Here is a 16789-nt window from a genome sequence, read left to right as displayed (position 1 = left end):
AAAGACACCTTTGGAATAGATTTATGATCGGCGGCCTCACAGATCTCGATGTTATTGGTCCTTAAAGTGGTAGAAACATGACAGGGTTTGCCCAAAACTACCCCAGTACTCAACTCCAACTAATTAAATAAAATTATCTATGACTTCTAGATACTTTCGCATAGTATTTTTTGTCTTGGCATAGGGGCAGTACATGTAAAGTTACTATTTGATATTTAATAGGCTACCTTTTTACAGAGCAATTTGTTTGACCCAAGACCTTGCAATAAATTACCGTAGTTGAATGGTGTCACATACTATAGCTGACAATCTGTAAAATAATTATTAATCAATAGTCAACTTTTGGTATGTATTTTTCATTTCTAATGACTTGAAAATCAACAGTTGTACTCATAGTTGATTTTTTCTTTGGAGCAATCTATTTTGCAAGAGGGAAGATATATCTCTAAAATACTTTTTAAAAATTGCCTAACAACGGAAATATTAGGCCTAGTGCGTAAAATGATCCATGATATGGACTCGTTATAATACATTTGCCATATATGGGTATTGACTTAAAAGGGAATAGGTCTGCATGCACCTGTGGTATAAACTAATAATTACCATTGATACGTGCTTCAAAGTGTCATAAAGTGTACTTTTTGGATTCAGAAGGCTAGCCTACCATGCGTAATTCAAATAAACAGTAAGCACATCTCCCTATACATTTTTTAAACATAATTAATAGATAGCCTACACATACAAATAACAGGTAGGCCTATAAATACTTCGGCTTCCAACTTTTTAATGTATATCTATTGAATGATCAATGTATCGACCCCGTTGGGATACATACAGTACAGTGTGTATGTTGTTGTCATCTACGAACAAGTGGCTCATTTGATTCAGAAGGCTAGCCTACCATGCGTAATTCAAATAAACAGTAAGCACATCTCCCTATACATTGGATTCAGAAGGCTAGCCTACCATGCGTAATTCAAATAAACAGTAAGCACATCTCCCTATACATTTTTTAAACATAATTAATAGATAGCCTACACATACAAATAACAGGTAGGCCTATAAATACTTCGGCTTCCAACTTTTTAATGTATATCTATTGAATGATCAATGTATCGACCCCGTTGGGATACATACAGTACAGTGTGTATGTTGTTGTCATTTGATAATAGGATTCCAATCTCAATGTGATCTCTAGGGTATTGTAAAAACAAATGAATATATCATTTTACAAAACATTTTAGTAAAGAGAAGGGTCCATGGTTATCAGGCCTAGGCCTATATGTTTTTAAATAGTAGCCGAAGAAAAAAAGTATTATAGAATATCCGAATACTGTTCATTCAAAGAGCACCCGTCTGAACTTCCCAACTGAATGAAGGAGTTAAATTCCTTGTTTCTGATTAGTAAGAAAATGCTCCTAACGGCTGTCCTTACTTCAGACGCTCAGCTGGAAGACGGGCGACGTCTTTAAACTTTTTAAAACAAAAGGCGCTTTGTTATAAAACAATGTTTATTTTACTGAAGAAGTCAAGAGTGCAACATATGTGGTCTTAACGGGTCATAGGTCAAAAATCCATGGAACAAACAAGGTCATGGAAACCACACAAGTAACCTTCCAATGCGTCAACGTATTGATATTGTCAAATAATGAACTAGTGAAATACGCCGGACTTCCTTCGCTCTTGGCCCGCATTAAGCGCTGCGCCATAAGGCCATGCCATGGTTTTATCCTTGTTGTTGGCAATATTCAAATCATAAGCATTATCAGAATTTATGTAGGAGTTTCTTTCTCTGTAAACCAAAAATAGTCAAAGGTGTGTTAGAGTCCATATATTAGTTTATATACATTTTACAATTGATGTTAAAGGCTATGTATAACCCTTTTTTAACACTTTCTGTCTCGTCCTCTGTATTCTGGCTCTGAGAAACCTGTTGAAATACATGTCTTTGGGCATTTTCAGAAGCCGCTTTGTTCTAGAGGTAGATGGAAATAAGAACCCATAGCTAGCTATGCGTCTGGTCCGATTGGGTTTTCTTTCTCTTTAATTTATTTTTCTCAAGTGACAGGGCAAGGGGTTTTGTAGTTTTCCACGGAAATAAATAAGTTATTTTAAGAAGTCGGCAGATTTAACTTTGAACTTGGATCAGGTCCTGCGTGTCCCGTGGTGCGGGGAGAAATAGATTCTTGAAAGAATGGCAGAGAACGCTCTGGCTGCCCCGGCTTGGGGCTGAGTGAGAGAGGGACAGGATTCCCAAAGTTTTCAGACGTCCTACTCTCCGTCCCGTTATTGACCGCTATGTTAAGTGTTTGGGAGCCGAGAGGGACCAGAGAAAGTTTGATTTGTGTTGGAGCAGGAGGACGTGTGGGACTTGAGTTCAATGGAAGTGTAAGTAAACTTACTTCACTTAGTGTGTACATTTCAATGGGCAGCTGTTGTTGGAGGCCGTTGTTAAACGCAGTCCATACAGTATGCGTTTTGGATGAAATATTAGCAAACCTTGTGAGTTGGCCGTGTTTTTGCAGGCAGGAACAGCAAGGTTTCTTGTTCAGATTGATTGTTACTTTATGGTAGGCTATGGCAATTGAAGGCTTTTTTTGAATTAGGCTTTTGGGTCTAGGCTATTTTGTTCTTTAGTAGCCTATACTAGAGATCTATTTGTGTATTACTTTATTACATTTGTTTTCAACAAACTCACCCAATTGTGATGACGTTACACACAATTCTTGTCTGTAATGCTCCCTAATATTTTCACCAAATTATGACTAATCAGAAATAATGTGTGTAGACCTATGGCAATGTGTTTTGCATTTAGGCTATAGGTATCTATAGTAATCTCATCTAATGCATTTGTTTTGCTTTTACAGGAGAGAAAACATTCAAACATGAGCTCATGCTGTTGATTGCAGATAAAATAAACAGTAACCATATTTTTCGGCCAACACTGACAAACTGTACAAGCTAAGCAAAGTGGACAAACCACCAACCCCGCTCTCTACAAAAACAAGGTAAATACTCTCTGAATATTAGTACCTCGTGCGTGTGTGTGTGTGTGTGTGTGTGTGTGGGGGGGTTGGTGATAAAAATCCCTGTAGTAAAGATTGAATATGCCATTGAAACAGTAGGCTAATACCACTTCACCAAACCCAAACCCGTAATACACATGGGAAACACAACATTATAATTCGTTTTAGAATTGTCATTTTATAGCCATAGTAGGCAATTGACTAACACACTAACTTTACTTCGTGTGTTTTATCTTTTCAAATTATTATGCAATGTTATCTAGCAGAATATGAACATCATGTACTGTTGTCATGTGAAAAGGGTAATTCTGGCATTGCAATTGGTGCGCAGACTGCAGTGTAATATTTGAACAAATGTACGGATAGACTACATCAGGGTTCTTCAATTCCGGTCCTGGAGGGCCGAATCACCTCTGTTTTTCATCCTCTCCTTCTAATCAGGGGCTAATTCAGACCTGGGACACCAGGTGAGTGCAATTAACTACCAGGTAGAAATAAAAAACAGAAGTGTTTCGGCCCTCCAGGACCGGTAGTTCAGTGATTGCTGTAGGCGCAGAGGCTATGAACATATTCCCTTTATGGGGTAAATGATCGTTAACTATTTTTTTTATAGTACTGTATTACATATATCTACAAGCTATGCAATAGAAATGTGAGGATATACAGCAGAAACATAAGCATAGCAAATAAGAACAAATTAATAATAATGATTTAATGAATACATAATGAATACATACATAATTCAGACTATTATATGTATTACATATAAATATATATATTTTTAGCAAGAAAAACACGGTCAACACCTAAAATAGTGGTTTGGCTAAATAATTTAAAATAGTTGCTAATTAAATCCGCCTGTCTAATGTGAAATTGAGTATTGCTGTTTACATTTAATTAAATGTGCAGACCCCACCTTCTCCCCAAAAGACCCGCTCGCTATTTCGAGTATCGTTATTTTCTATCATATTTATTTAATTCTAGCTCAACTTTTAAAGCCCGTTATCACACAACGTGCAATGTCGTGTTGTCAAGCCACCCGTTATACATCAACCTATAAAATTAAGGTTTTTAGGCATCATATTCGATAGTATTCTCTCTCTCTCTCTCTCTCTCTCTCTCTCTCTCTCTCTCTCTCTCTCTCTCTCTCTCTCTCTCTCTCTCTCTCTCTCTACCCTTCCCCCTAACATGTAGGCGGTAATTATTAGTGGAAAATGGCGATCAGCTATTAGTCGCCAAAGCGGTACCTGCTATTGGAGGGGCACTTGGGATTGATGAGACGAAGTGGCCAATGAGACTGCTTGGAATGAATGTCCAGGCTTCAGTTAAAGGGGGCGTAAGAGGAGCTAGTGCCAGTCCACGGAGAAAGAGGGACCCTCCGCGATAAACACAGAAAGAAAGAAATAAACACACCAGTCCGAACAACATTCCGAGATGCTGCAACAACCCGCTCTCTCTCCATGCGAGGACACCTAGTAAGATAATTATTCCATTCTTCCTGTGTGTTTAAACGCAATCAACAATCACAGTTTCCAGACGAAAAACGCAAAGGAATCTCTTCGTTTCATGGGGATTTTTAGTAACAAGTTAACTACCAGTGAATATAGACGTTTTTGTTTAGGTTTTTCCCCCTTACGAGCGGATCATCGCTTTGAACTTTGCCTGATATGGTGTTACCATGCATGGAAGTTGTGAATAACCCTAACCGAATAGAATATTGAATTGTATTTTTCCCCCCAAAAATTGTTGTACACAAGCTGATTCGAACGAAATTCGCTTTGAGAAACCATGTTACTGGATGCAGGTCACCAGTTCCCCGGACTGGGAGTTGGCACGTTTGCCAGGCATCACACAGCGAGCGAGATGCAGGAGAGAGACTTGAGTTTAGCACAAAATAGCTTCGTCGACTCGGCACACATGGGTGCGTTTAAACTGAACCATGATCTTTCTCCAGGACAGAGCTCAGCCTTCACCTCCCAGGCGCCCGGCTACCCCACAGCAGCTTTGGGTGCGCACGCCGCCCATGTCACCTCGTACGCGAGTTCCCCGTTCAACTCCACCAGGGACTTTCTTTTTCGCAGCCGTGGCTTCGGAGAATCCTCTCCCGCAAGCAGTCAGCACGCTATTTTCGGCCCCACTACGGGGTCTCTCCATCACTCCCACACAGACAGTCAAGGCCACATTCTGTTCCCCGGGATTCACGACCAGCATGGGTCCCACGGATCCCCGAATGTGCTCAACGGGCAAATGCGTCTTGGACTACCAGGGGAGGTTTTCGGCCGTTCCGACCAGTACCACCAGGTCTCCAGCCCAAGGACCGATCCTTATTCGGCCGCCCAGCTCCATAACCAGTACAGCAGCATGAATATGAACATGGGTATGCACATGGGAGCTCACCAGCACCACCCCGGTGCCTTTTTCCGCTACATGCGGCAGCAGTGCATCAAACAGGAGCTCATCTGTAAATGGATAGACCAGGAGCAGCTAAGCAACCCCAAGAAGAGTTGCAACAAAACTTTCAGCACCATGCACGAGCTGGTCACGCACGTCTCGGTGGAGCACGTCGGAGGACCGGAGCAGAGCAACCACATCTGCTTTTGGGAAGAGTGCCCACGCGAGAGCAAACCGTTTAAGGCAAAATACAAACTGGTGAATCACATTCGGGTCCACACGGGAGAGAAACCCTTCCCCTGCCCCTTCCCTGGATGTGGCAAGGTCTTCGCACGGTCGGAAAACTTGAAGATTCACAAGCGCACACATACAGGTAATTATACAATATTTATAGCATTTTACCCAAATGTTTCTCATCTCTCGAGCACTTTTTTCGTTTCGTAAAAGTACACCGCACATTTAAGAATTCGCTGTGCCAATGCGCCATGCTTTATTTCATCTTAGCCAATTGTATAGCCTGCAGAAATCTCATTTTTCTCGTTGCCAAAACATCCAAGATTATCAGTCGATAAGGTATTTTTAGACTGCCAAGGTAGACATTCACACCTACGGTCAAAGTACAAAAGAAAAGCTACTAGCCTAACGTGCGAACTGAACTCTAAAATAAAACACATAGCTGACGGGTCTGGAAAGGATTAGCGTTCGTCCAGTTCTGGAGAAATGCAATGTTTTGCAACAATGTGCTAAATTATGTAATATGCTGTCGAGGTTTTATGGTTCATAAACTTAAAAATGGGTCAAAGGCGAGGCGAGGGCTTCTGGCTCGCAGCGCAGCGCATGGCGTGAGCCGAATAGTAGTACATCTCATCAACCGGTTTAATGTTTATGCAAGACTGAGCTTTTAGGATTATATCCGGAATGCCTCACCTCTTTTTCACAAATCGATGTATTTTAGTTTGTCCTTTGAGAAATATTGTTTGGCTTTTTGTTTTTTGGAAATTGTATAGCGAATTCACTCTTCATGAACATGCAAGTGTTTGAATGTGTGTAATGGCCTATTTTGTTTTCTCACGCATTCCATTGGTAGTAGTTTTGGAATATTTTCTGGGGGGATTTGGTTGTGCTATACAGCCATGGAATTGGTCAGGTGCTAATTAGTTTTGTTATTGTTTCCAAGCAAATGGCGCGCCTTCTGCACCAAAGGCTATTGCCCCACATGGGATGTTTGCGTTTTTTATATCAATTTTGCATTTCAGAGCCCTGACATATATTGAAATTAAGTAGTCTATGAAATACATATTCAAATATAGGCCTATTTTTACTTAGCCTACTAGGTTACTTACATTAAATTGCTGTGATTCAAAACAAATAGGCTTCCCATAGGCCTAAATGATTAACTATTTCTTAAAACGCACCATTCCCTGCATAAAACAGAAAACCTCCGCTCCCACGAACATAGTTAATATCTTTAAATTAAGTTTGTGCTACAATTGAGATTTAACTGAATGGAAGGCATTTGAGTGAACATAACCGCATTCACTAACTATGAAGAACGCTATGACTTAACCCGTTACTCCTCGTTGAAAGGCCATGTTATTGAATCCAACTCCTATAGTATTCGGCATAGTCGTTTTGTAGGCTTTTGCTGAACTGAATCTAACGTGTCTGTTTTATCCTTGTTTTTCTGTAGGAGAGAAACCATTCCAGTGTGAGTTTGAAGGCTGCGACAGGCGGTTTGCCAACAGCAGCGACCGAAAGAAGCACATGCACGTTCACACGTCAGACAAACCATATCTTTGCAAGATGTGTGACAAGTCCTACACACATCCCAGCTCTCTACGAAAACACATGAAGGTAAATGGACTTTCAATCTTTCACTTTCCAGCTGATAGTAGCATGTAAGGGTTGTTTACGTCTGTTGTTTATGTTACGTTCCTCACCATTCTTGAAGCACTTTGAAGTCATACTTCACAATTTGCCCATCATGATATCATAAACTCATTTTATCTGCACTTTTCTCCAGGTCCATGAAGCCGCCCCCCCACCAGCGTCCGACTCCTCGCCTGCAGCCAGTTCTGGTTATGAATCCTCCACACCGCCCGGCCTCGTCTCCCCCACCACCGAGACCCAAAGCAACAACAATCTGTCCCCCGCAGTCCACAACAACCACAACGGTCACAGCAGCCTATCGTCCAATTTCAGTGAATGGTATGTTTAGGACAGAACCGAAAAGTGAACGCAGAACCATTGCTCAGAACCCCAACCAGCGCAGGAGAATCGGACACTCGTGCACCAAGGAGAGCACGAATACGCTACTATGAACGCTTCAAAATCATAAAAAGCGATTCAAAACCACCAGGGAAGAAAACTCACTTAACCAACAGAAGATAATATGTGATATGTTTAAGGTGTATTCAATATATTTGTAAATAATTATTACACGTCCTCTTTCCCATTGGTTGTGATAGATTTTGTCAGTCTTTAGTGTATAGCGTAGATGTTCCTTCAATGGTAGCTATTTCTCTAACTGGACTTTTAGTGCACATATTACGATTGAAGTTGTATTATGATGTTAAATATTGTGATCCTAAGGCAAATTGATTGTAACTATACTAAACATCTATAAACTGGAAAGAGTGCCAAAATCAACACTTAACTCAAACAGACCACAATATTTTGCTTGTGAATGTATATTTTAGTTTGCTGGACTTAACTTGTGATGTTTTGTGCTTTGCAAGTTTTGAATTGTGAATTACTATCTGGAAGATTGTGAGGAAAATAAACATTGTGCCGTTGGATTTTTCTTTACCCCCTTCCTTTTGTAAATATCGACTGCCTTATTTATCAGTTTGTAATTAAATTATGGTATTTACTTGCTACAGATGAAACAATATTTATAAAGAATGTTTCTTTACTATAAATATGTACAATTATGAGCTAAACACGGGCAGTTGTTTTGTTATGTGTTTTTGTTCAAAGTTAAAGAGGTGTTTTCTTCATTATTGTGATAAGAATTTTACTGCATACAAATATAATAAAAAGTGTTGCAAGTGTTAAAAAACATTTCCCTCTCTTGATGTCTTCTTCATACCCATAATTGTTTTAATAGGAACTCTACTGGTGCCAAATATGTTTATTGTGAGGGTCAATTCAGATCAGCATTTTCATATACCTATAAAGCTAAGACTCACATTTGGTCAGCAAGAGTATGCATGCTATAAGGATATGGGTGTATCTGCACTATGTAAATTATATTCTGCTTCCAGTGGTAAAACAAGTATTGTTTTGGATATTAATACTCATGCCCTTAGGTCTTTCCCAAACGTTGGAGTTTACCCTCTTAAAAACCCATCAGCTCTGGATTCGTGTAGCACCACCTCTCGTGAATAAGTCATGATGAACATGGTCTGCAACTCCTGTTAATGTGGCTTACAGTGTCAACATGGCAGGCCAAATTACAAGTTGCAAGATGTATGCGTAGCCTAGGCATAACCATCTCGCCTGTCACAAAACAAACATTGTGGCTGAGGTTTATTTAAGCATGTAAGGCCAAACTGTAAACTCAACTAAAATGTATGTCTACTTGAAAGTAAAAAGAGTAGGCTATCTAAATCAGGCTACTCGAACCCGCGTGTTATGAAGCCTAACCTATAGCCTAACTCCTGCTTATAGAATCGCTTGTTTGTCCACGCATCCAAATAATGAAATATAATGTAGAAAATTAACACCCGGCAATGACTCAGACCATTTCAATTTGAGATTTATTAAATGGCAGTATCTTCTAACCGTTTTGGCACAGGCTTTACATTTGGTAGAGAGACCCCTGTACTCCCGAAAACCCAGCAGAACATCCCCTCCCTCACCCGGGCACTTTGGGGAAGACAGGGGGGTTTCTCAGTCAGAGCAGCCGTGAAGTTGAACTTGACTCGGTCCTGAGCGGGGCTCGAGCCTTCTGTATGCGGAGACATGGTTAGGTGTATGCATACTTGGCCTTATCATTTATACAATTGTATTGATTTATTTCAATCACTTGGGTATACTTTCTCAGACTGAGACTGTTGCTTTATGGAATAGTGAGTGGTTTGTATTGTTTAGGCAACACAGGTTGAGAGTATGGCTACTTGAGACGATTTGAGTGGTTGCTTCTATCTGTGAATAAGACAGTGAGAGGGGATTATTGGTTACAGAACATCTGGCAGGTCCTGATAATCAAAACTGGCTCTGTTTTAACACATTGCCAAACTGCATCCCTTTTATCGATGGTGTGTGTAGGCCTAAGCAAGTTATTTTTTTGGACATCCCCCAGTGTATTTGCAGTCATTCATTACTAGTAGCCTAAACATGTATTATGTTTTTGACTATACAGCCGTTTTTTTTCTCCGTAGAAAATTCAATAGAGTTATGTGTGAGGGTAGGAAGAAGAAATAAATCTGGTAATGCCATATCATGAGCGATAAACCAGTGCATGTTGATGCAGGTGGCGAGTAACTGAGTCAGCTTTCTCAGTCTGAGACCATGTGAATTCAAGACGCTATACCGTCATTGACTTACCTACAAGGCTGCATACATATCTCGGCAATCCAACAATGTTTCTCCCTATCCCATTCCAGCTCAGTTGAATCATTCATTTAATCAAAGTTTAATGTTCAGATGTCTTAGACATGTTTTTACATAGCCTGGCTATAGGCTATAGCGTGAACTAATGTCCAGAGTGAACATACCGTATTTTTTCGTATAAAGCTTTTCGAATGATTCCCAAAGCTATTTAAATGATACATTTCGAGTAAATACTTGCTAATGGCACCTGGAAGTGCGGGATTTCTCACTGGCTGGGCTGGTGCTGTGACCTCTCTAGCGGAGGATGATATGACCTGTGGGGAGCAAGAAATGTCAAAGGTCATCTCCAGGCAGCTCGATGATGCCACTTCTTCCTCAGCGCATGATACTCTCATATTGATCTATGGTGGAGAAGGATGAGCTGGGAGAAGAGGTGTAATGCCCGAAAGGGGCACAGGGGCATGTGCCCCCTTAGATTTGTCCTGTTAAAAAAAAACATTACTAGCCACCTAGCAATCTTATAAAGTTGGTTTTAGCTAGCCCAGATAGGTTCCCAATCTCCCAACCTCATAACTAGCTACAAGAAGCCATTTCAAGCTATCAATCAAGATAGAGCTTGTCTCATTATTTTAGCTGGTATGCCTGTTGGCAAGGTTGGTATACTTTAAATATGCTTCTCTACATCTCTGCTAAAATCTGGATAAAATATTGAAAGGAATGTGTCTTATTCAGTACATTTAGTTATTGCTTGCTTTTCTAGTTTCTTTATAAAAATAACCACCAGTCAGGAGGATTCATACAGCTCAAGAGGTATGCTTAGATATGCAGAAAACTATACATATGTTTTTTTTTACATAAATTAAGCATGGTTATGGTTCTAGATTACAGAAATAAGCTGTTTCAGGTGTTTGAAAATGCTAAATTCTCCAGCCTCCAGACCACCCCCCCAGCCACCCTCACATACAGTTAGAGATTCAGAGCCTGGCTTTAAGGTGTTATTGATAGAGAGAAAACACGTTTTGGTTTCGTTTGAGCACCACTTGCCCTATAGGCTAATCTGTACTTTGTTTGAGGCGTATAGGCTAATTATGTAGCCTAAATGTGATACATTTTTTAAACATAATTTCTACATTCAATAAACACGTTTATTCAGAGTTTAGAGTAAACGTCTTCAGTACTTGACCCAAAGTAGCCTAATCTACATTTTCAAATAAAAAGAATAATAGGCCTACACAATTTCCCTAAAGGAAGACAGACCATTGATAGAACATTGAGAGCAGTTGAAGTCAACATAAGTCTATTTATTGAAATGTATAGGTTAGGCTATATGATTGTTTATTTCATTTTATTCAGTTGCTCTCAGTGACAAGGGGCAGATACACAATTCATATACTCAAGTGTGGGGAGGAGTTGTGTGCATGTGTGTGTGTGTGTTTGTGTTTGTGTGACGTGTGTTTGTGTGGGTGGGTGTGCATGCGTATGGAAGTGAGAAAGGGGATGGTATAGCACATGTGGATGGGAGTGTGTGTGCGTGGGTGGGAGGGTGCTTGTTGTAAGAATTATGTTCATGCATTCGCTCGTGCCTCAGCTCCAGGTACAGTCAAGAAGGATGGGCGGAGCAGAAATCAAACCATGAATTTCATATTGATGTAATCAGTTAAGTAAAACATAAACAAAAACAAAATATGCTATAGTGGAATGGCATTAGGTTTATGATAAAAATGAATGCTTTATTCTGGGACATCACTCACACAGGAGGTTGGTAGCACCTTCATTGGGGAGGATGGGCTCGTGGTAATGGCTAGAGCGGAATTTGTGGAATGTTATCAAATACATCAAACTCATGGTTTCCATGTGTTTGATGCCATTCCATTTGCTCCGTTCCAGTCATTATTATGAGCCGTCCTCCCCTAAGCAGCCTCCACTGATCGCTCAGGAGCCTAAATGTTCATTGGGCTATTGCATATTTGCATTTTTTAATAGCTGGATTCGAACATGCAACATGGAATCAGATGCATATGCTTGTGCCCAACCGCCATCCCCGTCCTTAACACTGAAACATGCTTGGAGGTAACAGTGCTCAATATTGCCCCTAGTGGCCGGTTTCCACTTCATAATCGGACATGGATGGACATTGAATACTGACTTGTAACACGGGTTACCGGCCTAGCCCAGACCTTACAACCATAAGCAGTTGTTGACCATAAGAGGGCAATGGGTTCTGTAACTAGTAGTATTTTTAGCCAGGGATGTCGAAATGTATGATCCTTTTGATGGCCTTTCTCTCTCTCTCTCTCTCTCTCTCTCTCTCTCTCTCTCTCTCTCTCTCTCTCTCTCTCTCTCTCTCTCTCTCTCTCTCTCTCTCTCTCTCTCTCTCTCTCTCTATCACACACACACACACACACGCACGCACACACACAGACACACAGGCACACACACGCACACAACAATATATCTTGTGTAGGCTAAATGTCCAATGAAATCCCACGACTTTTTATTTTTATTTAAATGTAATTCTGTCCCAAATACATTAGAAACGCTTCGACTGTTTGTCGGGCTTCTAACGGAATTAACTCAATGTATTACTTTTAGGTCCATAGTGAATGGATATGATTCACACTATCCACTGGATAGGTTACCAACCACCACGTCTTGGTTTGTCATAACTAAATATGGTAACGACAATTAAATTAGGTATATTTTTTTCTATTTCACTTCTTAAATCTTTATGGTTTACAGAAGCACCTTGAAAATAGTTCACAAAACATAAGGCTAAACACTCCTCATTCGTTTATTTCAGAACTGCCTGCATTGAGATATTAAAAAGTTGGGTAATCCTTAAAATTAAATGTGCATAACACCCACAACAATTTGCATCTAGAATTTGGAAGTTAGCCTACAATTTAGGATGATACGCCAACGAATTTGAAAATAGATAGGCATTCAATTTCAAATTATGTATTTCATTCTATTTTGGATTGAATGCCAATAATTACGCAAGAATCAAAACATTAAAACCGAGGAAAGAATTTTAAATGACTATAGGGCTATCACAATCTTTGCAATATGACAGTAAATAATAGGCTAAACATAATTTTGTGGCACAAACATATAAGATATGCTAATTTTGGCTCTCCCTGCGGAGCGGTGTTCTAAACCAAATATCCTGTACATTTATGAATGAACCGGACACAATTTACTTAAAATGTAACTCATGGTTATAGTGTGGCAATCATCGTCAATCTTCGCCATACGCACCATGCCAACATTTCAACAGCCCTATTTTTAGACGGTGACAGTCGGCATTGCCCAAGCGCTGCTTTGAGCCATATATTTACATATTTGCATTTATCTAGCCAACTACAATCATAGATTCAGTTGGTTTTTGGATTTAATTAGATTTCTAATTTTTTTGTGAACTCATTGGCCTATATGCTTATAACACCCATATGACCATAAATGCTGAGATTAGTGTATCAAACGAAATACATGCTATATGCTTAGTTCAAGTTCATGACCATTTTGTCCGAAATGTAGGACTACATAACCTTGTGTTGATTCGAATGGTAATAACAACAACCAATAGAGAAAAAGTGACTTTTAGGGCATTACGTTTTGTGTTAAAGAAAGATCATGGGCTGTTTTATCTGTAAATCACGTTGTATTTTACAGTTTGTTCATTATTGGTAGATTTTTTGGGGTAAAACGAATGCAAAAGCCTAATTCCCTGACAAGTTGTTTCTTTACCATATGTGGAAGTTATAAGGAAGCCTCGAAGGTATTAGCCTATACATCTCAGTTCTTATCTTTAATTTGATTGGCAACTAGTTTAGCCTATAGACAAATAAAAATATCAAACCGTACCCAGCTAGCACATTTGGTTCCTTGGAAGTTCTGGGAATGTATATTTTTGGTTTCACATTGGTTGTGGGAACGAAGCGATAAGTTTCCTGACCGGTAAAACTGAACGTTTTTTAAACATCCTGAGAAGATAAGTGAAAAATGTTCCTGTTCTGTTGACATTAATGTTGCAGGGTGGTTCTGAGAACATTTTACTTTGGTTCACTGAACGTTTTCTTGGGAGGTTTTATTAACGTTATGAGAACAGAAATTATAGGTTATTTGAAGGTAATTAAAGAACATTCTGAGAATATTCTCTAAATTTAGTGGTTATTATTGAACATTTTCTTAACACTCTATGTAAAGGTTGTTTGGAGGTTTATAAATAACTTCCTAAAAACATTCACTGAATTTACATTTTAGCAGACGCTCTTATCAAGAGCGACTTACAGTTAGTGAGTGCATACATTTTATACTGGTCCCCCATGGGAATCGAACCCATAACCCTGGCGTTGCAAGTGCCATGCTCTACCAACTGAGCTACACGGGACATACTGAATGTTTCAATATGACTTTTAATAACATTTCCATCTTATTTTGGTTAACTTTTTTGAACTCCAAGCACAAATATAGTAGGACACATTGAAATTAATTTGCTTAGGCATTAATAATGCATTTATTATTATTATTATTATTATTATTATTATTATTATATTATTATTATTATTATTATTATTATTATTATTATTATTATTATTATTGTGACATGGCATCAGTGAGATTGAAACCTATGATTTTCTGTTCTCTATCTCTGGAATTAGTCCACTGCACTGTTTTTTTTACACATACAATGCTGTTAATTTTAATCTATTCAAACAGACCCCAAGGAAACAAGCACTCATTAAGATCAGGTGTGGCCATTTAGTGGGCGCGGCCAGCACACCTGAACACATTAAACATGATAGAGGATAGAGAGAGTTTTGTTGACACTGCGAAAGAAATGTATATGTTTTTAAATAACATTCTTAGAATGTTTTCTGAACTTTACTAAAGTTTTCTTGTAATATTATGGTAATGTCTGGAATTCCATCTTTTTTTTACATTCCCAGAATATTGCCAAGAATTGACATAAAAGAGAACCATACATTCTCTGAACGTTCTGAGAACATAGCTGAAGTCAGATCATTTTTAATAGAACCACATCAGAACTTGTGTGGAATGTTCTGTTAAAGTACTGAAATTCCCACAGAAGAACATTGTTTCTTAACGATGTCGGAACAATTTGAGAACATGACTTTAAATAAAACCATTAGTAAACCTGTAGGAAACGTAATGCTGAAGTAATGTAATTTACAAAAGTTTAATCAGTAAGGCTGGTCTGAATGGGTGTCACTTGTATTTCTATTCAGTAAGCATAATATATTCACATCGCTTCCTATCTCATGGGCATAGCTGGTATTCGTATGGTAGTTTACAATGTTACCTCGTCAGTATAGCGTCACGTCTCCTCCTCCTTTACAATAAGCAAGCGTGAGGATCATTATTCACTTATTAACTTCAGCCTATGAGTACAGCACACTAAGGAAATGTCACCCGCTTGCTGATTAACCTATGGGCTCACTAGTGCAATTATCACATTCCTTTCTCTGGACCAATGGGCATAAACTTAGGGGAGTATTTATAAGTCAATTTACCCTTGTGTCTCTCACTTGCTGTTTTACAGTAACAGTCTTCCAAACGACCTTCCACCTATGGTTCTCAGATTATTATGTGCTAACTGTGTAGGAATAAAAGTTAATAACTGACAAAAAAGTATTCTTATGGTTGAAATTATTTTTAAATCAATCAGTAAACTATCTTTTGAATCCACATTGTAAATATACCCATATCTAATATGCCCAGCCATCAGATAACCTTCATCACCCCATAATAGGCCTATAAGCTACCTGTTGTTACCATGACAAATACTGTATTTTCCGTCCCAGGTATGTTCCTGAAACACAATTTCAACAGACTAGCCAATCACTTTTTCCCTCACTTATATGAGTCAAAGTTTGAGTAATATATTCTTTCATATACCATGTAGCCTTATAAATGCACTTCAGGATGTGGCAAATTGTCACGACTTCCTCCCAAGCTGCCTCCTCTCCTTGTTCGGGCAGGCTTCGGCGGTCGTCGTCACCGGCCTTCTAGTCACTGCCGCTCCTCATCTCATCATTCCATTTGTTTTGTCTTGTTTATTACACACACCTGGTTCATATCCCCTCATCAGTACCTGTATAAGTGTTCCCTCTGCCCCCTTGTCTTTGTGTGTGATTGTTTATTGTGGAGGATAGTGAAGCTTGGTGGAGCTCTGTGTATTTTGTATCACCGGGATATTTTCCTGTGTGCCTTGTATTTTCCAGTGCGCCTGTTTTGCACACTGGAGTGTTTATGACGCATTACTGCGTAACTTTGTATTTGCGGAATAAAGCCTGTTATTCTGTGATTTACCCTCCTGCGCCTGACTCCTTCAACATCACCTCATCACAGAATCACACACACGACATGGAGTCAGCAGGAGAAATGAACATGTCAGGAGTCGTGGCACGGGTCCGGGAACATTCTGATATGCTAGCCACCTTGGGAGAAGCAATGGATCGGGTTCTCCAGGTCGTCCAACGCCAGGAGTGGAGAGGACCCGATCCTTCGAGACCAGCTGAGCGACCGGATCCAGCCACCCACACCCCAGCACCCAGAGGGATTCAGCTATCCCGACCAAGGGAGTATGATGGGACCGCTGCCCGCTGCCAGGGATTTCTCCTGCAGCTGGACCTCTACTTTACAACCGTCAGCCCGACTCCATCGGAGCGGGAGAAGGTGTCCGCCCTCGTCTCCTGTCTCTCGGGGAAAGCCCTGGAGAGGGCCAACGCGGTGTGGAGTGAAGGAGGATCCGCATTGGAGGACTACGGGCAGTTCGCTAGCCTCTTACGGGC

At 39.8% G+C, this 16789-nt stretch overlaps 1 protein-coding gene across 1 annotated transcript; it reads left to right on the top strand.

Annotated features, from left to right (window-relative positions):
- Positions 1 to 4262: 4262 nt before the first annotated feature.
- On the top strand, positions 4263 to 8480 carry LOC121551128 (zinc finger protein ZIC 2). The gene is made up of 3 exons (XM_041863684.2): positions 4263 to 5790; positions 7108 to 7271; positions 7441 to 8480. The coding sequence occupies exons 1-3, from the start codon at positions 4815 to 4817 to the stop codon at positions 7633 to 7635; spliced, it is 1335 nt and encodes a 444-aa protein (XP_041719618.1). The 5' UTR covers positions 4263 to 4814; the 3' UTR covers positions 7636 to 8480.
- The last annotated feature ends 8309 nt before the right edge of the window (positions 8481 to 16789 follow it).

This window comes from Coregonus clupeaformis, chromosome 40 (genome assembly GCF_020615455.1).
Source record: "Coregonus clupeaformis isolate EN_2021a chromosome 40, ASM2061545v1, whole genome shotgun sequence".
Classification (NCBI taxonomy): Eukaryota; Metazoa; Chordata; class Actinopteri; order Salmoniformes; family Salmonidae; genus Coregonus; species Coregonus clupeaformis.
The sequence above is the reverse complement of the archived record's forward strand: the minus strand, read 5'-3'. Positions and strand labels throughout refer to the sequence as shown.